At 35.1% G+C, this 25,772-nt stretch overlaps 2 protein-coding genes across 5 annotated transcripts in view; one reads left to right on the top strand and one right to left on the bottom strand.

The window, feature by feature from the left end:
- Positions 1 to 11,766, top strand: part of TMPRSS15 (transmembrane serine protease 15) — a 141,398-nt gene extending 129,632 nt beyond the window's left edge. Inside the window, exons 22-25 of the mRNA XM_082460669.1 lie at positions 77 to 258; positions 1,526 to 1,621; positions 4,816 to 4,955; positions 9,249 to 11,766. Of these exons, the coding sequence (XP_082316795.1) occupies positions 77 to 258; positions 1,526 to 1,621; positions 4,816 to 4,955; positions 9,249 to 9,404 (574 nt within the window). The 3' untranslated portion in view covers positions 9,405 to 11,766. The remainder of the gene's footprint in view (positions 1 to 76; positions 259 to 1,525; positions 1,622 to 4,815; positions 4,956 to 9,248) is intronic.
- A 91-nt stretch (positions 11,767 to 11,857) lies between these two features.
- Positions 11,858 to 25,772, bottom strand: part of CHODL (chondrolectin) — a 191,461-nt gene continuing 177,546 nt past the window's right edge. For 2 of the 4 annotated variants that reach the window (XM_082460597.1, XM_082460594.1), the window contains exons 2-6: positions 21,670 to 21,979; positions 21,373 to 21,530; positions 17,893 to 17,979; positions 15,914 to 16,016; positions 11,858 to 13,278 (exon numbers count right to left, since the gene is read on the bottom strand). In XM_082460597.1, the coding sequence (XP_082316723.1) occupies positions 13,194 to 13,278; positions 15,914 to 16,016; positions 17,893 to 17,979; positions 21,373 to 21,530; positions 21,670 to 21,935 (699 nt within the window). In that variant the 5' untranslated portion in view covers positions 21,936 to 21,979 and the 3' untranslated portion in view covers positions 11,858 to 13,193. The other 2 variants (XM_082460596.1, XM_082460595.1) reach the window with 2 other exon arrangements.

Genomic DNA, 25,772 nt, shown 5'->3' with positions numbered 1-25,772 from the left:
TACCTACTGTGAAGATCTCTAGAAAGTAACTGTGGTGGATGGAGAGTTTCTTAGTCTTCTTTTTCATAAACTTTAGGAGAAATTTAGAGCCATCTAAGTGGAAAGCAGTCCTAGGCCTGCATATGACATCGAATCTGACTTCTCCTCAAATAGAAACTCGGTTGATAGACCAAATTGTCATAAATCCACACTACAATAAACGGAGAAAGGACAGTGACATCGCCATGATGCATCTTGAATCGAAAGTGAATTACACAGGTAAGAGAAATCGGTTTTAGTCATCTTATCTGCCCAAATTAATTCAAAATTAGATTTGAAATATCAGTACCAGTGCATTAATAGTCCATAAAAGTTGGATAATTTGTTATAGAAATCACTATAATTTAAATGGAATTGGGGAATGTAGAGAAACACATTAAATTACCTTCATCACGGTGCTTAAATCCAACTTTCTAGAAAATTGAACAGTAAAATACAACTCTCAGAGCCGTCTATATCAGTAAACTCCAAGGAGCAGCCCAGAGATAATAGGTCATGCTCTATCGCGTGCCGTCTATGTTTCTCATGGGAAAGAAAGATAGGTCCATCTGCCACAAAGGCTGGAGTAGGACAAAGTGAGAGACAAGCATATGTTCAAAGAGCGAAGTGAGTAAAAATGGTCATTCATAAAGGAGATTCAATAATATTAATAAAATGGCAGATGGAGGACTTCCTCCAAATACCTAGATAAGGTGCAAGAAATCACCTGAGGGAGTGAACTTTATCCTGAAGGGCTCTGCTCAGCTCCAGCCTTTACTCTGAAGACTTTCCCAGTGTCCGGTCAGGAGAGAGCACATCTCTGTGCTCCTCTGGCATTCTGTCTCCACATGCATGAGAGCACTTAACAAAGGCAGATGATTGCTGCAGTTCCTTGTATTAGCCCTATCCTTTTATTCACTTTTGTGTCTGCCTTGGGTTTTACATGTCATGGATGTTGAATAAATGTTAGGAGGCTTGCAAACTGTTGGAGAAAGGCTGAAAAAGTCAGCCACCAATGCTAATGCCTCCATAAGTACCCTATAAAACAATTGCCTAAAAGCTTTTTGAATGTGGAGATAATTGGGGAAAATTTTTAAAAAAACCTCAGAACATTTGCCCAAGTTTCTCTTAACTGACCCTGAAAAAAACAGCGTTACCAAGATTTTCATAGAACTGGAACCACATTCTATTAAGTACCATGATTATTTAAAAATCAAATGTAAATGACTAATTCCAGAACTAGGATGTTGTGTACATAATAACAGAGTCATTGAGACAATGGAGAGGATCCTAAAAGGCCACCCGTGGTACCTAATCCACTGTCAAAGAACTGCTTCTCTGAAATGCTTCTTTCCCCTAAGATTCATGTCTAAAAAATGTCCAGGCAAGATAAAATGAAAATACAAGTGTGTTTTTTTTAGATGAAATGTTGTAAATGATTGATTTTTAAAACTTTTGGAAATGAATGTGTGTCTGTTCTTGTTTTTGTTTTCTTTCATGTTTCCAGATTATATACAACCTATTTGTTTACCTGAAGAAAATCAAGTTTTTCCTCCTGGAAGAATTTGTTCTATTGCTGGCTGGGGGACACTTGTATATCAAGGTAAATTATCAGACTCAATAGAAAACGCCTACTAGTAAAAAGCATGCTATTGCTCTATCCTGTGAATATTTTCAACATTTAAAAAAACTCATACTATAACAATTTTCTGCAATATTTCTTAAAAGCGCTGTCTGGCTTATATTCATATGTTGCATATTTGTATAGTTCAATTTTTTTCCAAACAGCATGGAGCATATTATAAAACTATAATTCTTATTAGAGGGAAATTCAAGCATTCCCTAAACTCAATATCTAATTTTAGTATTATAAACTCTCTGATGAAAATATATACCTATTGAAATGAATATAACCAAAGGCTACAAAAATGTATTTTTATAAAGCATATGGATAAAGTCTCATCAAAAGCCAAATTATTAACCGTTACATTTTCCAAATCAATAAAACTATTTGTATTTATCATATAAATGTTTCACACTCACATTCCCTAAGATGAGAAGGGAATCAGTTTCAACATGCTAATTCCGCCTACTGACAAGAAGACTCAGATATGGCATGAATCTTACATTGAAGACTATAAATTAATAAACCATTGACTCACCAGCATTATTTAATAGCATGCTTTCCAAACAAAGAATATCGAATTATGTTGTACACCTGAAAATAATATAATGTTGTATGTCAATGATACCTCGATAAAACTTTTTTCAATGTCCTTGCAATATTTCATCAACTCTAAGATGTACATTTTTTCACATTAAACTATGTAAAATTAAAAAATGCCATAGTTAAATAGGGAAATTTACTTTCTTTCTTCATGGCAAATAAAGCATGTCTTACAATGGGAAAGAAATAACCAAACTTTTTTTTTTTAAAAAAGCATTCTAGTACTTCAAATCCTCTAAACGTAACTGCAAGGTTCATTGGTTTCAAAATTCCTAATAGGAGTTACTCCATCTAGGCTAGAGTTTGACCACTCACTAATAGTTAAGCAGAAAGGAACACGCACTATTGTTGGGTGGAAAAACCTGGTCTCTAGAGTTACAACAGGTCATATCCATGATATTTAAAAATCCTAATTGCATTTAAGATGAAAAGGCACAAAATCTTGTAGAGAGGTGCATGTCCCAGAAGCAAAGGATTCACAGCTAAAATATCCTTACTTCTTGTAAAAGAGAGCATAAGATCTAAGTCAAACCCTTGACTGATGATTCTGACAAAGGTTCTCCACTGCAATGACGTTATGTTGTTGAAATGCTTCATTTCTGCTGCCCATAAAGTATGTTGAAGTCAAAGTCTGTATATTATTGTATTTCCTCCACTTGAAAAATGTCATGACTTATTAAATTTGAAATCTAAAGAGTAAAAATGATTCTTAGATAGATATTTTCTCTATCAGACTTCAAGCTAAAAGACATTTATGACCACAATGTACTCTTCAAAAGCAAATTATCTACTAACAAAATTTAAGACTCTTTATTCCATAGGAAATTATTATTTTTTTAAGAGTTGAGTAAACTTGCTCACATTTGCTTATTGTTACTAAAGATATGCATTTAATTGACTTAGGAAAAGTCTCTAGGAGTGGTATGGAGCCAAGAAAACAATCTGCATCTGAGATCAATTTCATTTAGGAATAAACAGATCACTTTTAAATACTTCCTGGGTGTGGCAACTTTAACAAATTTTATGAACTTTTTCTTAGGGTTTCCAACTACTTCTAAAACCCCAGTTTTTCCCCTTTGAGTATACTACACTAATTAATTTTTTAAGATCATGAACATGTTGCTTACTAAGAGAGAAAGAAGTATTATTTGATTAAATTAAGGCAACTAGTAAACTTAAATAACTTTACTGACATTTTTATGTGGGTTTCTTGGTATGAATATGTATATTTTCAACTATCCTCATGGTAACTCATGTTGACAAATATCAAATGTAAGAACACTGCTCAAATTTTTTTCTACCAAGAAGTTTTATCATATATCCAAACAATTTTTTCTTCCTTGACAAGCAGCAAAATTTTCTTTGATTTTTATTATAAAACTAATTCTACCAGCCCATCCTCAATCTTCATAGAACAAATGACAGTGAGATGCTGAAAGTTCTCCCCCATCTTAACCTCTCTAAATCACTTTTTAAAATTAAAGTTCATTGTCAAACTTTAAAAGTCATCCAGCCTCTGAAGTCACTGGCACCAGCTGGTATCAGCTCCCAACTTCATGCTCGCTGTCATACTGGTACTTTGAAATTGACCACGTTTGGAGTGTTTACAACAGGCAAATTGGCAGACAATACACAGTGGGGCTTTGTTTTTATTTCTTGAAAAATCAGTTATTAAACATTTACCAAGACACCGCTGATTACACATACATTGCTTTGCACCTATGTGCACGTGTGCGTTTGTTTCTTGTCTTTTTAGTGTGGTGATGAAACTTAGCTAGAAATGAGGGCACATACATTTTTGCAACAACACTGGCTGTCAGATGTACTAGGTTATTTACAACTTTCTGCCTTCCTTGAGAAAGCAAATAGAATTGCTAATTATTAGAAAGTGCTTATCATGTACCTTTTCTGGGCGCCCTAGACACCTGCTTTTTTCACATCCCTCTTGGGATTAGTATTTCGGTAAACAGAGATTCATGCTTCCAGTAGATGAGTCATTTTGTGAAAAGCATGGAAGTATACTCTGCTACTAAATGCCTCCTTTCTCTTCCCCTGCACGTGGATGACAAGCTGATTGCCCTGAGACCAGGGGCACAGTTCCTCTGAGCTTCGTCTCCTGTTCAGTACGCACCTGTTTGCTCATTCAGCCCCACGAAGGAGCTGAATGCCATTATAAGGGAGCACCTCTTCAGGTGCCAAATGAAAAGCACTGCTGGATTTCTGAGACTTTGCTGATTTCCATGAATGAAACTTTTTGTGTTGGCGGGCTTTTTTCCCCCAGAAGCAATGCTGTAACCATTTGAAATTACTGAAAATACCTAAAGACCGTCTAGTCCAATCCACCATCCCTGCTAGCCCTTGGGAACTAAAGAAGTGCTTTACTGTTACCCACTTGGCAAAATCTGCAGATGGGCTTTATTATGAGCTTTTGGCATTTAGTTCCATTACGTATACACACAGTACTCGGTAATGAGAGTGAACTGTTGAAATAAAAAAGACTGATGGCGGCTCCTTCAATGATGCATGTTGATCACTTCTGACTGGCTGGCTGCATTATCCATTTTGCACAGGTCCTCCCGCAGACGTACTGCAAGAAGCTGATGTTCCCCTTCTATCGAATGAGAAATGCCAACAAGAGATGCCAGAGTATAACATTACAGAAAATATGGTATGTGCAGGCTACGAAGAAGGAGGTGTAGATTCTTGTCAGGTAAATATGTAAAACCGCTCACCCAATATTTCCAGAAAGCATTGCTACATGATGAGTTCATCACTCAACAATGATTAGGGAGTGCAGAAATCATCAGGGTCTTAATTTCATTTCCTCATTTACAAAACTGTGACTTTTCACTTTTATTTGTGGCCTATTTGCATAGTACCCCTGGGTGGACCTGAGCATTAGAAACAGAACTAATTTTTATCAACAAAGGTTACAAATCAGATGTCTTTAGAGACTAGGCATAACATGTGGATGTGTCTGACTGCCAGGAAAAATATGCAGTAGTGGGCCTGGGGGTGAGCTGGAGAGTATGTACCTTAGCTAGAATCATTTATTTTCAAATTTCAAATTCTTTAAAACCCTATTCAAACAAATCAAACAAAAACAGGTCTGTGGGCCAAATTGGCCTGAACTCCTCTAATTCTCAAGCCTGATTTAGAGTCTAGCCCAGGTGTCCAGTGACCCAGAATAATTTCTGGATGAAAACCAACCTGGAGAGCCTGCAATATGTTTGAAGTATCACTAGCGCTTTTTTTTTTTTTAACAGAATAAAAAATGATTTATTTAAAAATACAAATACTTTGAGAATAACATTAAAATAAGTAAATAGAAGCACTAATAAGTTGGCATCCAGTGTCCTAAAGAGGTTTTCAACTGGAACTTTTTAGAGAGGTGTGATTTTTTGCTCATTCTTTTGACTTGTGTGACTTTCAAAGAAAACTCTTACCCACACACTAACCCTCATAGAAGATAAAAACTTCTTTTTTTTTGCTTTTGCTTTTTTTTTTTGAATTTTTGAATTTTATTTATTTTTTTATACAGCAGGTTCTTGTTAGTTACCTATTTTATACATATTAGTGTGTATATGTCAATCCCACTCTCCCAATTCATCACACCACCACCACCCCTGCCACTTTCCCCCCTTGGTGTCCATACGTTTGTTCTCTACATCTGTGTCTCTATTTCCACCTAGAAATAATGTAGCCATCTATCAGCTCCATGAAATCTATATACATTCAACAAATAAAAAGTAAATTCTGCTAGATTTTAGATTTATAATTAATTTTTAGGTGCAGTATGGACTAGCCATGAAGGCATGGATTCTGTGCTCAAACTATTTTTTTGACCCTTGCTTTAACACTTACCAGTGAGTCTGTGCAAGTCACTTAGGTATTATTGAGAGGTTTAAAAGAGGTAACACGTGTAAGGCATTAAGTACATGCACAAAAATATTAACAATTTTTATTATGAGATTTTGTAAATAAATTTTGGAGCATATTTTCTATATTTGAAAATTAATAAAATATTAACACACTAACATCTACTGGATTAGATTAAAACTGATAGCAGTACTGAGCAAATGAATAATCTACAAATGCAGATGTAGCAATCTATACTGTGAGGAAATGGCTTCACTTTGTTAAAGTGTAAACAACTTGTTATCTATATGAACACATACTAATACATATGTCATAATAATTGGACTGAATACAAGACTTTAACAGTTAAACAGGTGGATCCGAATATGTGTTCTCTAGTGAAGCCAATGTCTCATGAACATCTTAAATGTTCAGCTTAGTTTTACATTTATTCTGCTTTGATGACACTTGCATATTCAAGACGAATAGGATAACATTATTGTTTACAATTTTTCTCTTATACTTTCTTTTTAAAATGAAAAGTGTACTAAAGGTAAGATATATTGCCACTTAGAGGGAGATTTATAGAATTATTGCTCAGAAGGGAAATCAGCTGTACAACTTCAATTAGAGTTAATGGGGGTTGTGTGGCAGACACCTCATGCACTAGGTAGAAAATATGACTGCTGATGTTATCGATGCTTGGGTTACATTAAGCCAGCAACTCATGCCAGATCTCTGAAATCTCATATTTGGCTCCAATTTCTAGAGAGTCTAAGTATGTTATTCATTAGCAAGTAAGAAAGCTCCCACACAAGGCAATACTTTGTGTAATATAATGTTATCATGATTGAGTAATCGATAGTCTAGAGAGTTACATGATTTTCTTTGTTCATCTTTAATATTGTGTTAAAAAGGAGGACTGATTACATAAGGATACATCATTTTAAATTATGCATATGTTACTATTGACGTATCACTTGAATAAGTTCTTCAAAGCATTACTTTTTCCCTATAGTGGTGAAGAATTTGCCTTATTAGTCATTCACATGTTCTTGAATATCTTCTGGCTTCCCAAAGGCTTGTGCTTGCTAGGCAGCTGTTTGGATTTTAAGGCACCATGAGTGGCTGTCAAAAGTCCTCTCTTTATAAAACTAAGTGAATGACACAAAGAGCAAACCCATTCTGCTGACTATTCTGAGACTTGTTCTATACACTCCTGGTTTTCAAAGTGTGGCCTCCAATCCAGGAGATCAGCATCACCTGAAATCTTGTTATAGGCACAAATTCTTGGCCCTGCCAGAGAGTCGCTGAATCAGAAACTCTAGAGATGGAGGCCCAGCAATGTCTGTGTGAGCAAGCCCTCAGGTGATTCTGATGCAACCCAAGGTTTAAGAACCACTACCCTAAATAAAAATGGTCTCCAACCCTTATACTCAGATGTTCAGTCAAAGAAGTTAATGATTTTTGTTTTTCTTTATAAATATAGCATCTCCGTAGAAACAAATTTTAGGTTAATACTTTATGGTCTGGACATTCACTCATATTTTTGAAGTACTTACACATCTCTGAGATAATGCAAGGAAATAACTTCATTGAACAAATCAGAAAATGAAGGCGAAGAGAAGTAACACAATAGAATTGAAATGGTGTGTGTAGTTAGATGATGGGAAGTGATAGACCCAGACGTAGGTCTCTCAAACAGACAGACCACTCAGCTGTTTGGCCTCAGGCCTGCTGGTGGATTCTTTGAATAACAGCCACTGAGCCAGTATGTGCTGGGTAATTTAAAATCCTTGTTCAAGTAATCAACGTCTGAATTCTACTGTCTTTTAAAAAATATGAAATTATTTTTGAAAATATGAAGCAAACCAAATGACTCCTTTTTAAAATACCCAAACATCTGAGGTTTATTTTTACTAACTTCTAAGTCACGTATCACTTTGAGTCGGTATTTATTCTTACCTTGAATTGACACTGTTCCGTAAATATTTCTGAACCATATTATGAACTAAGGGCTTAGGATGCAGAAGTACAATCACAATCCCCGCCTTCAAACAGCTTGAACACATTTGTTACATCTAGAAAAGGAGTAACCCATGGTTGCCAATGAGATTTATTCTCCTCTCCTCAGGAGAGAAAGGGTGATTTTCTAGACCACATTTTTTTCCCTTAAATATAAGTCCCAAAGGTGATAAAGAATCAGGCAAAATGTCTCTCAGGATACTTTTTAACATAAGCTTAGCTGAAATATTCTATTGTACCAGTGATTTACCAAAGTACACAAGGCTTTAAGTTCCTTCATAAATATAAAAAAGAGAGGATTAATTTTAAATGCTTTCACAATTAATGTGGGAAAATATTTGTCAATTCTCTGTCATTAAATAACAGTACTATACATTTGCATTATATTCATTTGCATTACACAGGAATAATCCTGTGGAAATAAAATCTATGTAATTAACTCAACTAGGAATTGCTATAATTAACATTTATGAAAATTAAAAACATTTCATCAATTAAGATAGATGAAAATGTGTGCCTATCACTAGAAATTATATCATAAATGTGCCTATTTCAGTTGAAATATTGTTTTTTTTCAAATCTGACTGTGCTTGTCTAATGCCAAAAAATTAATGCTGCCCAAGAGAACTAAAATCAACTTTATGTGTGAGTTATTAGTTATCCTAAAGCACATAATGTGGAATATTGTCTTTCCACAAAGCCCCTCATAATACTTAGGACATACCTCCTTTAATAAAAGGATTAGCTTTTAACATATATTTTGGTTGGGATGCTCTCAGAGTTGTGTCTTAGAAACTTTCTTGGTACCCATTAAAATGCCATACTTAAAGCAAGGACGTGCTTGCTATAAGAGTGAATCATAAAAAATTACATATAAACTTTGTTTTAGTTGCCATAGTTTCTCTGTGCCCTTACTGAGCAGCGAAAGTTTCTAATTCTTGACCTAGAGTGATGGTGAGAATATTTACAGATGACTTGCAATGGCAATTAAACCATATATTTGACCTTCAGTTTTGAACTTATTTGCTTAAAAAATATATATATATATATATATATATATATATAAATTTATATCAGTTGATCACACATCTACAATTTTCTTTTGCAATTTACTCTTTAGGGGGATTCAGGAGGACCACTCATGTGCCAAGAAAACAACAGATGGTTCCTGGCTGGTGTGACGTCATTTGGATACCAGTGTGCACTGCCTAATCGCCCAGGGGTGTGCTCCCGGGTCCCAAGGTTCACAGAATGGATACAAAGTTTTCTACATTAGAGTGTTTCCTAAAGCTAAGATGAAAATCAGGCAGTTTTCCCATTCCACTTTAAGAAGCATGGAAATTGAGAGTTTTGAAAAAATCGTTTCTAAAAGCCTTGATTCTTTACCTAAGCCACCGAAATGCTGGGGGAAAAAACAAAAACTAATCTTTACAATACAAAGTAACTTTAAAATAATAAATTTTGATTTTATTGTGAACAGTTATTCTTTCACAGATATTATTTCCTTTGTTCTTAATCATTATTTTTATCATATTCTCTTAAAGGAATGTTATTTTAAAGCATACACTTAAAGTTTAAGCAAAATTAGGAGAAGCAAAATAAACTATTTGCACAAAGTATGTTATTGTTTAAAATAGACTGTTGTAAATTATCTAATTCCAGCTTAGATCACTATTATAAGAATCTCAATCATTCTCCTGCTTTTCTATCCAAATGCATTTCCAATCCAACTTGAGCACATCCTTAATATTTTCCCCACATATCAAAAATATTTATTGTAGGCTCATGTCACAGACCTGAACTAAATCGATTGCACAATGCTCTCAAATAAGCTAATTAAACAGCAAAATAGCACAAGTCCATATATCGCCCTTGTATCAAAATTAAAGCTAAATTAACTAATATTGTCATACTTTCATTGGATCATTTTTTACCTGGATTATTCATACGGTCTGTTTATTTCAAGCTAGTGTTTTTTAGGTTTCCAAAAATTATCAGACATATCAAAGAAATACAACTATTACAAATGTGGTTTTTCTCTGATAGATGAGTTACAGTGGATATTTCTAACATGTGCAAAACTTATTTAGACACAGCTGAATTGCCCACTGGAAGGCCAAAAATGTGGAATAAATGAATTTGCTCCACTGCTTTAATCTCTTGGATCATTTCCAGAGTAAGTGCAAACTTCAATTTAGCTTACCACACAAAATCTACTGATTTATTCAGGAAGACAAAATTCATGCAAATTAATACAAATGTACACACACACACACATTCTTGCATGGGTCTATATGGTCCAAAGTAATAGAAGAGAGAGTAAGGTTTCAAGCAGTTGAAAGAAGGGATCAATCAGTTTATATTGGCCTTATGGAAGAAAGGAGGCTTGGGCTACACCTGAGAGGAATAGTTGTTACTGACGTCCTGAAGAGGCAGTGGGGACCACCGTGTAGGTGGGAGTGATCCTGAAATTTCAGGGAGAAGGGACAGGAGATAATCATGAGTCGTCCTAGCAAAAGACTCTCTCTCTCTGGGCAATGGTCAGAGAAAGGGAAAACAATACCATATAAAGAAGGTGACATGTACACACTGCTATATATAAAACAGATAACCAACAAGGACCTACTGTATAGCACAGGGAACTCTACTCAATACTCTGTAATGATCTATATGGGAAAAGAATCTTAAAAAGAGTGGATATATGTATATGTATAACTGATTGACTCTGCTGTACACCTGAAACTAATGCAACATTGTACATCAACTATACTCCAGTAAAAATTAAAAAAAAAAAAAAGAAGGTGTAGCCAGATGATTGAGGATTACAAATTCCTGGTAAACAATCACGGGATTTATTCTTAGGACAAAAATTGGGAGTCCCTGAACACACTATTCTTTTTAAAACCTTTGCAATGACCTGTTCCTAATAGGAAGGATGGAGCGGTTAGGAAGGATGGAACAGCAAGGGTAGGGCATGCTGTTTGGTTTTATTTCCTGAATATTGTTCTACAATTCACCTGCCTTTCACAACACTTATTAGAAGTATGCTCTGAAAATACACATACAACATCGATTCCTTTTTATTTTTCAAAGGTCAGCTTAAGGAACCCTTAGGACAGTCTCTCTACCATCTTCCAATAAGACAGAAGTTCATTATCCCAACTCTAGGAACTTAGGCGTTTAGTAATTGACACCGGAAGAGTAATCCAGCTCTGGATCAAGATAAAAGGCAAAACCAAGTCCCTTCCCCATTGCTTTGCCTCTCCTGCCCTGCAGCTGTTGCAGTTGTGGGTGGCACAGACGATGGGGAAAGCCTAGTCTCCCTCCATCAAGTCCTGACTAGAGGAAGAAATGCATGGTGGGAGCTTGGAGGGAAGAGGTAGATCCCAGCAGCTGGTCTCCTATTCTTCCCAGAAAGATGGGTCGCCAAGAAAAGAAAAAGAAGTGCTAAATGTGGGCAGATCTAAGCTTAGAACGCAGCTGCCTATTTCCTCAGTCTCTGAGCAGCTGAAAAAGGACCACTGCCCACTAATTTCTATTTTGCCAACCAACTGGAGTTGTGAATTGCCTTAGTGAAAGCTCTTCATTATCTAACTGAAAAGATGAGGTTTAAAACAGTCTACAACCATAACTTCCATTCTTACCACACTTAAACAGTCATTTGTTCCCCTATATTATTGCAAGCATATCTGTACTTTGTTCACTTAAGATATTGAGACAACACCAATGATCATTCTTCAGAAACAAGAACTTTTTATTTGGTTAAAAGGAGCACAGAGACATTTGAAGACCAGATAGTTACAACTCTCTCTAGAGAAGAAGGAGCCACAAGCATTGAAGAAACCAGAAGATAGGACAGAGGCACCCCAGTTTACTCTCTCAGCCAAACATGGACAATGAACACGTGATCATTGATGCCCTCCAACCCATTTTTATACTAATTCAGTTTCTTTCCTTGCGGAAATGTCAGTGTGCTGTGCTTAACTGCACACTAGTGGTGACCACTTAACTAGTCCCAACTGTAAAATCGCCTTATGTGCTGACAGAGGCTAAACGGAGCTAGGAAAAACCTTAGGCAAACTCTGTAGGTATCGGCCTCCAGGGTCAATCCCAGACCCCAAACAACCATCTTTGCTTTGTTGGCAAGGTAGGGGCCAAATCGATTCCAGAACCCTCAGAGAGCTACTTGTGGTTACATAGGCAAAACATGAAGATCTATGATTTATATCGTGTATGCCACTTTTGTTGCTCTAGATTGAGTTTATTACTGTTTATACAGCTATTAACAAAGTTATTACAAAATCTGTTGAATTTTAAATGCAAAATAATTGTAAGGCACATGTCTTGCACAACTGAAATTAGACAATTCTTGCCTCCAAGTAAAATATTTGACTAGATTTATACCACGGTTAATGAAATAACTTCTTATTTCTGAAGAGATTTCCTAAACATACTCTGACCCAAAGCAGAGAAACTAAAAGAAGATGAGCCATTTCTAGAAAAGGAACTTTTTCTATGGTAATATATTTATGTGTGTGTGAATTCAGTTGACAACAGGGATACATTTCTTTAATCAAAACAGCATGTATTGAAAAATGAAACACTGTGAAAATAAATACAAGAACAGTCCATTTTTATCTAACACTTATGTAAAGGAAAAATATTTTGCACACTGTAAATTTCAATGCAATTTACATTACATTAACTAGATTACAACTTATGAAAGGTGAAAGAGACAAAAATAACTGCTTCCAATGCACATACTTCTCTGATGTGTTCATAGCAATTTAATGTGCATGGTCCATCCCATTTACTTGAAGTTTTGGTGCATCCTTTAGCAAAATAAGCATGTCTCACTCCATTATTAGCACAGCGTTATTTTATAAATGAAATAATAAACATATAAAAATTATTTTAATATTTGCCTCAAGGGGGAGCTTACAGTTCATTTTGTACATCCTTTGAGATTTCAAGCCATTCCAAGCTAAGGTTCTGATGCCATTCCTTATACAGATCCAGAATTACAAAACTCTATTTTCTTTTCTGGAGCCAAGTCAATGAATTATTATACTTCCATGCCACTTTCTTTCCTGGTGCTTTTTGAAATCCACAGTGTGGACTGGTGTGGGCTAGTTTTTGTTCTTCCTTTACTGAAAAACAGAAGAAGTAATAAGTTCAATGTCTGAGACTTCTTATCAAACTAGGCATGTCTTGGTCCAACTGGAGATATGTCAGACCCTTATTATGAAAGCATCTTTCTTCTCTCACCAGCATACTTTTTCATTCCTACAAAAAATTCTAGATTATTCCAGTATGTGAAGATGGTAATCAGTCTGTCTGTCAGACATTGCAGAATTCCTTCAAAGAAAGAAATGAAGTCTTCCTAAACAAGCCTGAGCCACACAATTTTATAATATTACTTAACTGACTTCAATTTAACTGTGAATTTGTTACTAATAAATTACTATATCTAAATGATATGTTTTAGAGATTTGCACCCAATTAAGTAAGATCAATACATCTCTATCTATGAAGTCATCTAACATGAATGGAAAATAAGCCAAGCAAAGTCTATGAAAAACATGAAAGTTTCCTAAATGGTTAAAACAAAAGGGTGGTTAAGTTATTAATGTGGCTTTTGTGTAGCATTAGTATTTGTTTTATTTAAGAGTTATTATGAGTTAAGGAAACAAGACTTCTTATTTTGAACATGACATGGAATGATAGAAGCCATCATGTGTACCAGATTGGAATTTAAACTTTCTGCAAGGCATTCAGATGACAATGGAGTTGAGTCTTTGATGAAGTTTCTCCTTGCTTTCCTGGAAGAAAGGAAAAGGGGAGGATCTAAGAGAGAATGAATTAAGCGCTAACAGCTTAATTTCAGAGGTAGTCTATGTTGATTTATTTTCTCACTCTGAGAATTTCAAACAAGTGAAAACTCCACAGGTCTTCAAAGTATAAAAACCTGGAAGACTTGAGAATGAGCAGAATCTCCACAACAACACACTATTTGGAAGAAGGAAAATGAACTTCAGAGAAAACTCCAAAAACTGGCACTTCAGTAAAGTTAATTTTAGAAATGAGAAGGTCTACATATTTTCAAATCCTTTTTTTCACACTGATTTGTTATTTACAGCTCTTCTGTAACAGTTTGGCTGGGTTATGGGGGGATTTATATCAAATCCTCGCTCTATTTCATTGTTTTCATAATCATAAATTTTCTTTCCATCTATAGTCTTAGGAATTAAGGGTAGAAATTAGATATTTACTATTGTCTTTATTCTGCATAAAATATTGAAAAATAATTTTAAGTGTGTTTGATATATATATATATATATATGTATATATATATATATATATATATATATATGAAAGTCAAGAGGACAAAATATGTCACAATAGGTAATATTAATTTGCCAGGCTTTATTTATCATTATTCAAAATGTCTTCTTTAAACAGCCAGTAAATCACAGGTTGGATTCTTTAAAAAATTTATGTGGGGGCTTCCCTGGTGGCGCAGTGGTTGAGAATCTGCCTGCCAATGCAGGGGACACCGGTTCGAGCCCTGGTCTGGGAAGATCCCACACGCCGCGGAGCAACTCGGCCCGTGAGCCACAACCACTGAGCCTGCGCGTCTGGAGCCTGTGCTCCGCAACAAGAGAGGCCGCGATAGTGAGAGGCCCGCGCACCGCGATGAAGAGTGGCCCCCACTTGCCGCAACTAGAGAAAGCCCTCGCACAGAAACAAAGACCCAACACAGCCATAAATAAAATAAATAAATAAATTTTAAGAAAAAAAAAAATTTATGTGAACCATTTAGAGTTTATATCTATTTAATTCTTTTTTCTGGGGATTTTTTACTTAGCAATTCTTTAGGGTTCATTTCAGGGAAAGAAGAAGATGAAGTAAAGTCAAAAGAGAAAAATGACTTATTTGCAGTTCCTTCCCTGAAGGAAGCATTCTCTTAATCAGTTTTTATTTAAAACACTTTGACAAAGATGTCTAATTTATTCTAGCAAGCACACACTAATTAAAATCCACATCTTTTCCTTTTTCCTCTGATACATATTTATATTTCATACATTAATGTTTTAGTTTAATTGCCAAACTGACACATATGAAAAAATTTCACCTGTAACTCAAGTGTATGCGTAAACAGATATAAAAGAATACTCTCAAGAATCTTGCTGTTAAGACATATCACTTTATTTCAAGATGCCTACTAAAAAGTAACCCATTTTTACCATTATACTATAGTTCTTATACTTAAAAGATCCTTTGGAAATAAAACAGAAGGCTGTGACTTGAAATTTTGAAAAGGTACTACAAAGTTCACTTACAAAAATCAAGTCTTTCATACAACTTGAGGTCAGGATTGAAAGGTTTAGCATTAATGCTTATAGTTAATAAAAAGAGACAGTGTAATATAGTTGCATATGTTGTGAGCTTATAAGCATTCATATTTCAGGTCTATCACACACATTAGCTATGAGACCCAAGGCAAACTGTGTGACTCATCTAAGCCACCATCTTCTCAACTGAAAAATAGAAACAGAAGGATACCTACTTCATATGGCTTGTGGGTATTAAACGAGATAATTCATAATCCTATAATCAAGGTATATTTTATTAGATTATGTATACTGGATATGTACTGACAGACATGAAAATCAGAACTTTCTTAAGGCAACTTAAAAATACAATTTTATGCTAAATTTTTAAAGAGTCCTGAAAACCTATTTAAAGCTTTTCAAGTTGTCTCTGCATATATGAGTTATTTACCTTTTATGCAGCATCTGGAAACAGCAGGTTCCGAAAGCAACCAGTATCAGTAAGAGCAATGGGATCGTTGGTATAACAACATAGATTAGATTGGGAATTAGTCCTACAAAAGTAAAACAGTCTTAACGTAAAGAGATAGTTGAGGCAGGATTCTGACATTAGAGTTGTATAAAAACTTTCCAAAAAGTTAAGGCAAAGTATAATTACTATCAATAAGATTCCAAGTAATGTTCTTCCCAGAATACTGAATAATCTAATGAAATAATATATTCATGTTTTATTAGAAATTAAAAACAAAATATACTGCATGTTTGCCATGCGCCACTTAAATGTCCATATTTCCAAAACTATTATTAAATCTTCAATTAAGATAGGGACTGGTTTTCACAACATATTAATAATCTTAGTTATCTCACTTCATTAATCCTTCTCAGTTATTACTTTGAGAAATAAGTACTGATTATTAAAGAATAATCATGACTAAAATAATCGTTGATTTATTGGATATGTAATTATCCTAACTAATAAGCCCAGTGCCATGATGATATGCATGACTCTCTGAGATTAAACCAAAATATGTAAATATTAAATGATGATAGAGTCATAACCTAGAGACATAAGACTACAGAGGCATAAACACTTGATCTTCGTTAAATTCTAAAATGAATCATCTTTTAATCCTGTTCCATCACATTTGATAATGTTAGGTTTTCTTGGTAAAATAAACAAGCGCCACACTGATGTCCCATACAGCTTAAAATGACTTTATTAAACAATTTTTCAATGTCATAGGAGGGTAAATATTCCTAATGTAATTATTTACTGATCTATTTAATTAGATTTACATGGTCTGAATGGTTTTAAAATCAGACACCTGAAAGTGAAAAGCGCTAAAGTTTAATATCATGTCCATACAAGAAAAGCAAATTGGAAAACTATGCATTGAGCCAGCAAATTGAAAGCCATCATCATAATTAATCTAAATAATTCTGGTCAAAGTGGACAGGACTTAGATCAAACTCTCCATTTAACTGCACATCATTTCCTTTGTTAAGAGAAGAAAAATTAACTGAGGTCCAGTGATGGAGTATTTTGGGGATAATCTGCCATGTTTTCATCCACTCTTGAGCCTGTTAAGGTGACTGCAAGCATTTTAAGGATTCAAGACACATTTCCTTTCCTTTTCAAAAGACCATCATGATCCTTTACATATAAGAGTAAAGAAAAAAGAAAGTATTTCCTACTCTTTCATGGATTTTGCATCACCTGTGGAAAGATTTTGAGACTTTGGGTCTTTGGCTCAATCTTTACAAAGTAACTAGTATAAATAAATATTCCTGTCCAACTGGCATAGGGCCATGCTAAAACAAGCCCCTAAAGGATTCTAAGAGCAGTTTTTGACTAACATGAGATTTGCACTGGGATTGCATTTTGTGTCTTTTGCAGACAGTGGTGTGCTGGAGACGCTGAGTTGAAAGCTCATTGGACGCCTACTACCCAACCTGCTCTTCAGTGATGTCACTTGGTAGCTTGAAACTGGCCAGGGTGGGAGTATCCACACCACAGAAAACTCAAAGTCTACAAATAAGGTTTTTTTAAGCCCAGCCTACCCCAGCCAATCCCTAAACATTTAACAGTACCCAACTGTTTACAGGCCACTGAATGCACCCATTTACATCATAACACCTACATACTGGGGAAGATCCTTGTGGATCCAGGTTTTGGCGTAGGACATACTTAGTTTAGTACTAGATACATCCACTTAAGTGAAAATAGAAAGAAAACAAAATAGGTTTTTCTATTCAAAAACTAGCTTAGTATCATTTGTTCTAACCTAGTCCTAAAGTAAATTTCCATAGGCCTATATTTAGTGCACTATTTCACCAAGCAACAAGAAAAGTTGGGGCCAACGCGAAGCAAAGTGTAAAAGTATATTTTCTTCTCTTGATAGGTGAGTTAGAGACATGTGAACTAATTACCTGCCTCAGTAACAACCACGTTTTCATGAGTGTCTCCAGGTTGATTTGTAAAATAAGTCTTTTCTACCGGAGCTGTTGGATTAATCTCTGTAAATAATAAGTACAGTTGTCATACATAATGATAAACAAGACAAATGCAAATGCGGATGAAAATAGAAGTTTATTATAAAACAAAATAAACATTGATTTCTGAAAAACTTCCAGCTAATTCTATTTTGAATTTAAATTTATATGAAATGATCTAACTATAAAGTCAACATTTAATTATCTCTGAATAAAGATCTGGTGAGTCTCTGCAACTTGGATCCACTGGGTGAACCCCTGTAACCCCAAACTGCATTTAGCAATCCAGAGCATCTATGCTGATGATAACCTACTACAGGTAATAATGACAAAGGAGGTACAAAAGTAGGAAAAGATAGGCAAGAATTGGTGACCATAACATGAGACACTAACTGCGATTCAAAGACCAGCAGGATTATCTTTATACTATTATTGGTGTATAATTTAGATTTCTCCTCGCAATAATAAGCAGCAGATAACTGCATATGGATTGCACCTGGAATTGATGATTCAAGTAAAAATGTTCTAAAGCACATTTCTGTCCCCTACAAACAATGTCATCCTTAGATTTGCTTTCCAATAGTGTCTACTTCTTTAAAAAATAATCATAAATTAAGGCTTGCAATTTGTTTCTTTCCCTGGTTTTATGAGGCAAGATTTCTTCAATTGCCACACACTTGAAAACTGTTGAAATTTCTTACAATGATCTGGTACTGCTCTCTTGCCTAATTTTTTTTCCCCTAGGGCACTATTCATTAAATTAATAGTTCAGAGAAAATAAATTGAATTACTAAGAAAATAACCTGTAAATTTGTTTTCATTTGTTCCAAAAATATAATTCTCTGTTCATTTTTGTCAATTAATGGAAAAGAAAAAAACACATGCAGCATCTTACATTAGTTTTAGAATATTAAATCATTTTAATGTCATGTTTACTCTAATTTGGCCACATAGTCTCTATTCATTAGAAGCTTAATCATACACCATCCTATAATAATATTTGTTATTCTTATACACGTATATTACCCTGATACTTTGCCCGACACAGTCCTATCCCACACCGAATTTAGGCACTCTATGCCCCTAGTTGCTCAACTGGTATTTGCTGAACAAATAATACAGATATTATGCAATTTATCAACATAGAACTGGTTATCTTTAAAATATTTTAACAAACTTTAATGCAACTGCTGATTAAGTAACAAAATTTTAGAAACATAATCTCCTACATACTATTTTTAATGTCTAAGAGCAAGAGTACCTAATGTAACTTTAATAAATATAAAAATCAGATTCAGAAGTATCCCCTTAAAATGTCTTTGGATAACATTGATAGACCCAAAGAATAGATATTCAACACACAGAACAGTAACGAGAAAAAAAAAAAGGGTGGAGAAGAAAGTGAGAAAACTCAGAAGTGAATTATTCAGTTTCTGTATAGCTAGGTTAATTTTTTACCACTTTGGATATCAGTAGTCATGCTATTAGACGGTATGCAGGAACAGAAGGTGGAGACTAAGTTCACATAGTACTGTTGGTATAGTTGGAGAATAAAGTTCAAAATAATCAGTGTTATAATTTGTAAATTGTAATTAGTCTCACTACTTGATCCTCTAATCCCCTCACCACTAAAAAGTTAACTACTTACCATCAAAAAAGCACTGACTATCCAAGCAAGGAATTTAATCAAACCAACATCCTTCATAAATAAGACACTAAGCTCAAGGAAAGAAGGTTAACTACATAGAAAATATACAAAAATGAAAATATTTAAAGTAAAACAAAGTAGAAAAATTCTATATATTAATAATTCTAAGTACTTTTACACTGTAGAAGTGTACATGTGCTTCAAAAACAAAAAATACATGAAAGAATCTTGTTAAAAAACTATAGGTATTTGAAGATTTAGGTAGACTATAGAAGATAAATGAAAAACTAATTTTATGTCTAAAATGCTCTTCCATGAGTAATATAAACCTAAACTACCTAATACAAAACAAGAGTATTCTGGGGAATAGTGACCTGAATAATGTGGTAAATATGATATAAAATAAAATAAAATACAAAGGGTCACCTAAAAGCTCAAAGAATGAAGATAATATTGTATTAAGAATACGCTGTAATATACTATGTTTCATTTAATAGTTTCAAGCACACAGTGTCACAAATTTAAAATATCAAAGAATTTCAACTTCATATTTTTCTAGGAAAAAAATTAAGGCAAAGAACCTAAGTGTGTAACAGATATAGCTTTGCAAAAGCTTCTAGGAGGGTAATGATGCATTTAGCAACCAAGAGGTTTAAAGACTAAACTCACCAGGGATAAATAAAGTAGGCTAATACACTCAAAAACAGGATAAATATAAGAGAAGGGTAAATCTAATCCAAATAATCCCTTGTGCTTTACAGTCTTATGAGAAAAAGAAGACTCATGTAATTTCAACAGAATAATGGAAATAGTAGTACTTGATTGTAATTGCCTTCCACGAACACATGTTATGAGGTCAAGCAGACAGCCCTTGGAAGAGTTCAAATGAAACTTCCAAACACTGAGAAGAGGAAAACAGCACAAAAAAAAAAAAAAAAAAAAAAAAAAAAAAATCCTCATAGCCTAAATATCGAATTTGACTTCCTTTGATGATTAAAACGATGAGTTTACATCGTCCTGATTAGTCTCTCTTTTGGTCAGATATCAATTCAGTTGAGTGGTTCTAGTCAAAGTAACTCAAATTTACTATTTCAGCAGGAAACCATAATAGTGTAGCTCAGGTCAATGCGATCTTCCCACGTGCTCCATACGGCAAGAAGTTGGAGACTTCAAACAAAAGCGAACTGCGGAGGCATGTTCCAAAGGATGAGGATCACGCAGAGAACGCGACACACGCCCCTACTTTTCTGCGCCACGGTTCTCTGACTTCCTGACTTTCACTGAGGAGCACAAACCGAGTATCACGTCATGAAATGATAAGCTAATGCCCCAGGAGAATGTTGCTTGCTTCCCTTAAATTCACCAGAAAAATCTAAAGAACTACTGATCAGATGTGTAAACCTACAGGTGCTTTGGTGTCTTATACCTACTTCACACACACTATACTAAATTTTGAAATATTTTTAAATAGATATTTATTCTTCATAAAATCTGTTTACAAAAACACAGTTTGGCCTTAATATTAGAAATAATTATTTTCTCTTAAAAAACCCCTCTGGATGTTTCTAGTTGCTCCCTTCTATTTAACTCATAGGGCAGTTTGCTTTATAGCCAAGTGTGCTTCAATACTTCGTCATCAAACTGCAAAGTAATTCCATGTCTCACAGCAGAAAAACAAAACGAGCCAAAGGTAGTGAAGTTTAAAGATTAAACTTAATATAAGCAAATATGCACAAAATCTGCTCCTACGGACTTACAGTGCTTCCTACCTGGTTCATACTTGCAGATGTAATTGTGCTTCATGTTGCACCTGTCGTCATTCCACTGGTAAAGGTAGGGACCCCCAAGGCCAGGATTGGCCGTTGGCTGATGATACATCACAACACACTTTTCACTTCCACAGGAAGGCTCATCAGTATACCAGTTTCTGCCAAGCACAGAGCAGCAGGAACACTTCTCAGTGACTTCGCCTGTTCCATTCTGACATCCTCTACAGATAACAGAAATCTCCCTTTGTCCTTTGCCCTCTGAGTACCCCTCTTTGCCTCCTCAGGAGCCCTACTCACCGGTACTGGGAACTGCTTCCATCGGACCACTGGTAGAGATCTGGGCAGGCACCAGATGTTTGCCCCTCTCCATTTCTCCAAAGCCCTATCCAGAAATCACCATCAGAAATCCCGGTTCCTGGCTTTGTCAGGTTTTGCAACATGCTTTCTATTAACTTCTGTTCTGCTTCATTCTCAAGGCTGAGAAGGACTCCCCCTTCGCTCTCACAAGCCAGGCGCGCCTCCTGAAAGCTCACTCGGCTGGATAGCTCGTGGAAGTAGGCCATCTTGTAGCAGGGATGTTTGAAATCAGCAAAACATACCTTTTGGCCTGAACAAAAAAGATGCCCATGTATTGATTATCTGAGCTATATTCATAATGCTACTTACTACAAACTAAAATGAAAGAACCAATCAAAACAGAAACAATCTGCCAAGAATGCTTCTCCCACTGAACCATTGCATAAAGTTTATTTTCTAGATGCTTATTTCAATTTACAAAAGCAAATTGATTCCCTAATAAACTTGTAACATAAACTTTTAAACACAGTATATCAAGGAAATTTTTAAACACAGTATATCAAGGAAATTTTTGAAATTTTGGAAGTCATAATTCTCCTGGCTTAGATTTTGTAAACTGACACCATAGCGAGTGAAAGTAGCTAAAAAAAATATCAGGTATACACAGTAAAGGAAGCTAAAAGGTCAAAATTATGAAATAAGAATCATGATTCATAAAGGAATTATTAAAAACAAAAAAGCATATTTACATAAGGTATCATGAAGTGAATACATTTAAATAATTGAAATTTAAATAAAGTGGCAAATTTAAGGTGTAAATATTTGTTTTTATTGTATATATCTGAGAGCAAATACATTAAAATTGAAAGTTAATAGAAGTCAGAATGAAGGTAATGCTAATAATAAACAATTTATTGGGGACTTCCCTGGTGGTGCAGTGGTTAAGAATCTGCCTGCCAATGCTGGGGACACGGGTTCGAGCCCGGGTCCAGGAAGATCCCATGTGCTGTGGAGCAACTAAGCCCATGTGCCACAACTACTGAAGCCACGTGCCACAACTACTGAAGCCCACACACCTAGAGCCCGTGCTCCACAACAAGAGAAGCCACCACAATGAGAAGCCCGTGCACTGCAACAAAAAGTAGCCCCCGCTCACAGCAACTAGAGAAAGCCCACACGCAGCAACAAAGACCCAACACAGCCAAAAATAAATAAATTTTTAAAAACCAATTTATTAATATAATATTGTATTAGAAGTGACAGGTTAATCTTCTAGAGTACTTATAGAATACTCAGAATTTGGAGGTGAAATTGAAAATGTAATTTTTATTTTCACTGGTATTTTAAAGGTTTTTATAAGTTACAGGACTCACTTTAACCATCTATCCTGATATCTATTAATGATTTTAGAAGTCACTATATAGAGAATATAAACTTGTGTCAAGATATTAAACGGAACCACAAGTGAAGCTTAAAATAATTCTTGAGACCTCTTAACGAAATATCACCTTTTATTATCAAGCTTCATTGCTGTGACATCACTATACTTCTGCTCAGAGTACATCAGTGAAGACTTAAATACATAGGCAATGAAAGTTTGACTTAAAAGAGCTCTTAAAATTGAATTTCACATACCTCTAGGAATTGAGCACAATGAATATTCCTAATTACTTAGTGACATAACTACAAATATGAATGATCATATTGGGTCATAATACAGCCATATATATAACAGGGATATTACAGTGTACAGGATTTAGCAGTGGAATTCCTATTGTTCCACCATTTACACCTGCCTCTTTTTACCACCAAATATGTATGCCAAGATTATAGACGCAATCTCCAGAACAGTCACGCTGTTTTGTTTTGTTTTTCATTAGCTTCCTTGGTTCACCTCTGATCTCTGCTGTCAACTTTAAAAACTGCCATGGATCCCTCTCTGTCACTAACCCCAGCCTGCTGTCCACAGCTTCCACTAGCCTTTTAGTCTCTCTGATTTCAGCTTGAGGTTTGACCTTGGAAAATAGACTATCTAGTATTTTATGTAAAATTAAGGCAAATTCATTCATACTAAGAAATCAAGGCATAGGTTCACTGCTTACAATTCTTGTTGGGATTGAAGGCTTTTTTCACTATGTATTTAATTTTGTAGCCGATCAAGAAAATTTGACAGTAGTGGAGGGCTGGGGGGTGTATTATATTTAAACATTGGCAAAAAAAGTAAAGCATTCAAGCTTTGTACTCTTAATTACAGTACATCACACTGAGCCAGCGTCGGTATCACATCCATTCTCCCCCAGAATCAGCAATTAATGACCTGTGATGACACTTAGAGGCAGGAGGAAGCAGAAACCAGTGGAAGGCCGTTAACCTCACAACAGTGTTTGAATAATAGGCATTCAATATGTTGACACTGCTGAGAACAGCCAACTAATAACATAGCAGTTCCAGCAATGCAAGCAAGACAGCCGGTTGTCCTCTTTGTCTCATTAACTGTGATCTGGACCCAGGAGCAACACACTGAATAATAAGAACAAATTAAGAGACTGCCCCAACTAATTGTTAATGAAAAATAACAGGCTCGTATGAATGACCACGGGGAAACTGGAATTAAAGAGACGTCAAGAGGACAAATCAGTCTGAAACAAATAATCCTGGAGAGATGACCATGGAAGTCCCAATGGTTGATCCTAATACAATTTTTTTTTTTTTTAATTTCTCCTAATTTATTATTAGGGGTTGTGATGTCTTCATTGTTTAAAATGGTTGTTCCTGGCAATACTCTAGCAATGCCATTAAGCCTAGTGATTTTTATGCCTGTATTTTTAAAGCAAGCTCTGTTTCCATTTTTATCTTCTACATCTTTTTCATATTTCTAAGTCTCAAAATACATCTGGACTACATTCCCTTGAGTTTTCAGTTTGTTCAGTTTTTTACTCCAAGAACTCTCAGACTTCAATTTGATTCCAGCACTTGTGAAATATTAAGTTGTCCAATGAGACTGTTTTGCAAGATAACAGAAAGAAGCCAAATTTAAAAAAACACACAAAAAAAGATTAGCCAGAAGTTTTAATGAGTAAAAATTATTTATGCAACAAAGCCAGCACAAGTTCAGAAAATGCCTAGGTATGACATATATGCTAAAAGTCTCTTCTCATTATCTTTGACGTACTAAAAAACAAATGCAGCAGAGATTTACTATTTATGGTGAGAATACAAGAATGATGATGAAAATTACCTTATTTATAAAATTAAAATAGCACTTCTAATTAAATACATAAGAGAGCTTTAAGTGTCTTGTAGAAATTCCTAATACCACTATTAGGTACTAGGAATGTCATTCTGTAGATAAATGTTAGTCTGTAGAGAAATAATAATAACAATAATAATTAAAGAAAAATCTATAGACAGGGATTATATTTAAAATAATTAAGAACTAATACTGCACAAGCCCTGGAAAATAGCCAGCCTTGGCACTCTCTATGCCGGGCATCCTCTCTTTGGTTGTGGATGATGGAGTGGTCCAGGGGTCTTAGATGAGGGGATGGAGACTGTGGTGGTTGCATAGCAGGGGGAATCTCAGAGGATCAGGACAGCGGCCAATTACCAGCTACAGACAGATATTAACTCCAAAGTGCATTCATTGAATACCAGCTGTGTCCACAAATTTTAAACTGAAAAGTCACTAGCAGTTCAGATCTAGCAAAGCAGGTTTAAGGAAATTATAGATACATTGTAGTTTTTATGGTATCTATATATAAAACCAGTTAAAGCTGACACTGGGAATTTCTTCATATCCAATTCTCTTTTATTACTGATTTCCGCCTTATTGTGCAAATTTGGTCCAAGTTGCAGCAAAATCAGCAGAAGCAGCAGCTACTGAACGACTCACCACCATTTCAGCTGATCACACTTGGCTGTAATAGCAGTGGAACTCCCAACAGCTGGGAAACAAATGTTGCCCTAATTCCCAGAAAAGTCCCATTAATACGGATCTTCTCGAAGCAACTTTCCCACTTCGGTAAAGGCTAATCTTCTTAGGGAACCCTTATAATTAGCTCCTTTCTCATTCTGTGAGATCACATGGAGAATTTCCTTTTCTC

Source organism: Balaenoptera physalus (assembly GCF_965194825.1).
Source record: "Balaenoptera physalus genome assembly, chromosome: 4".
In the NCBI taxonomy this organism is placed as follows: Eukaryota; Metazoa; Chordata; class Mammalia; order Artiodactyla; family Balaenopteridae; genus Balaenoptera; species Balaenoptera physalus.
Note: the sequence above shows the minus strand (reverse complement) of the source record. Positions and strands in the feature narration are given on the sequence as shown.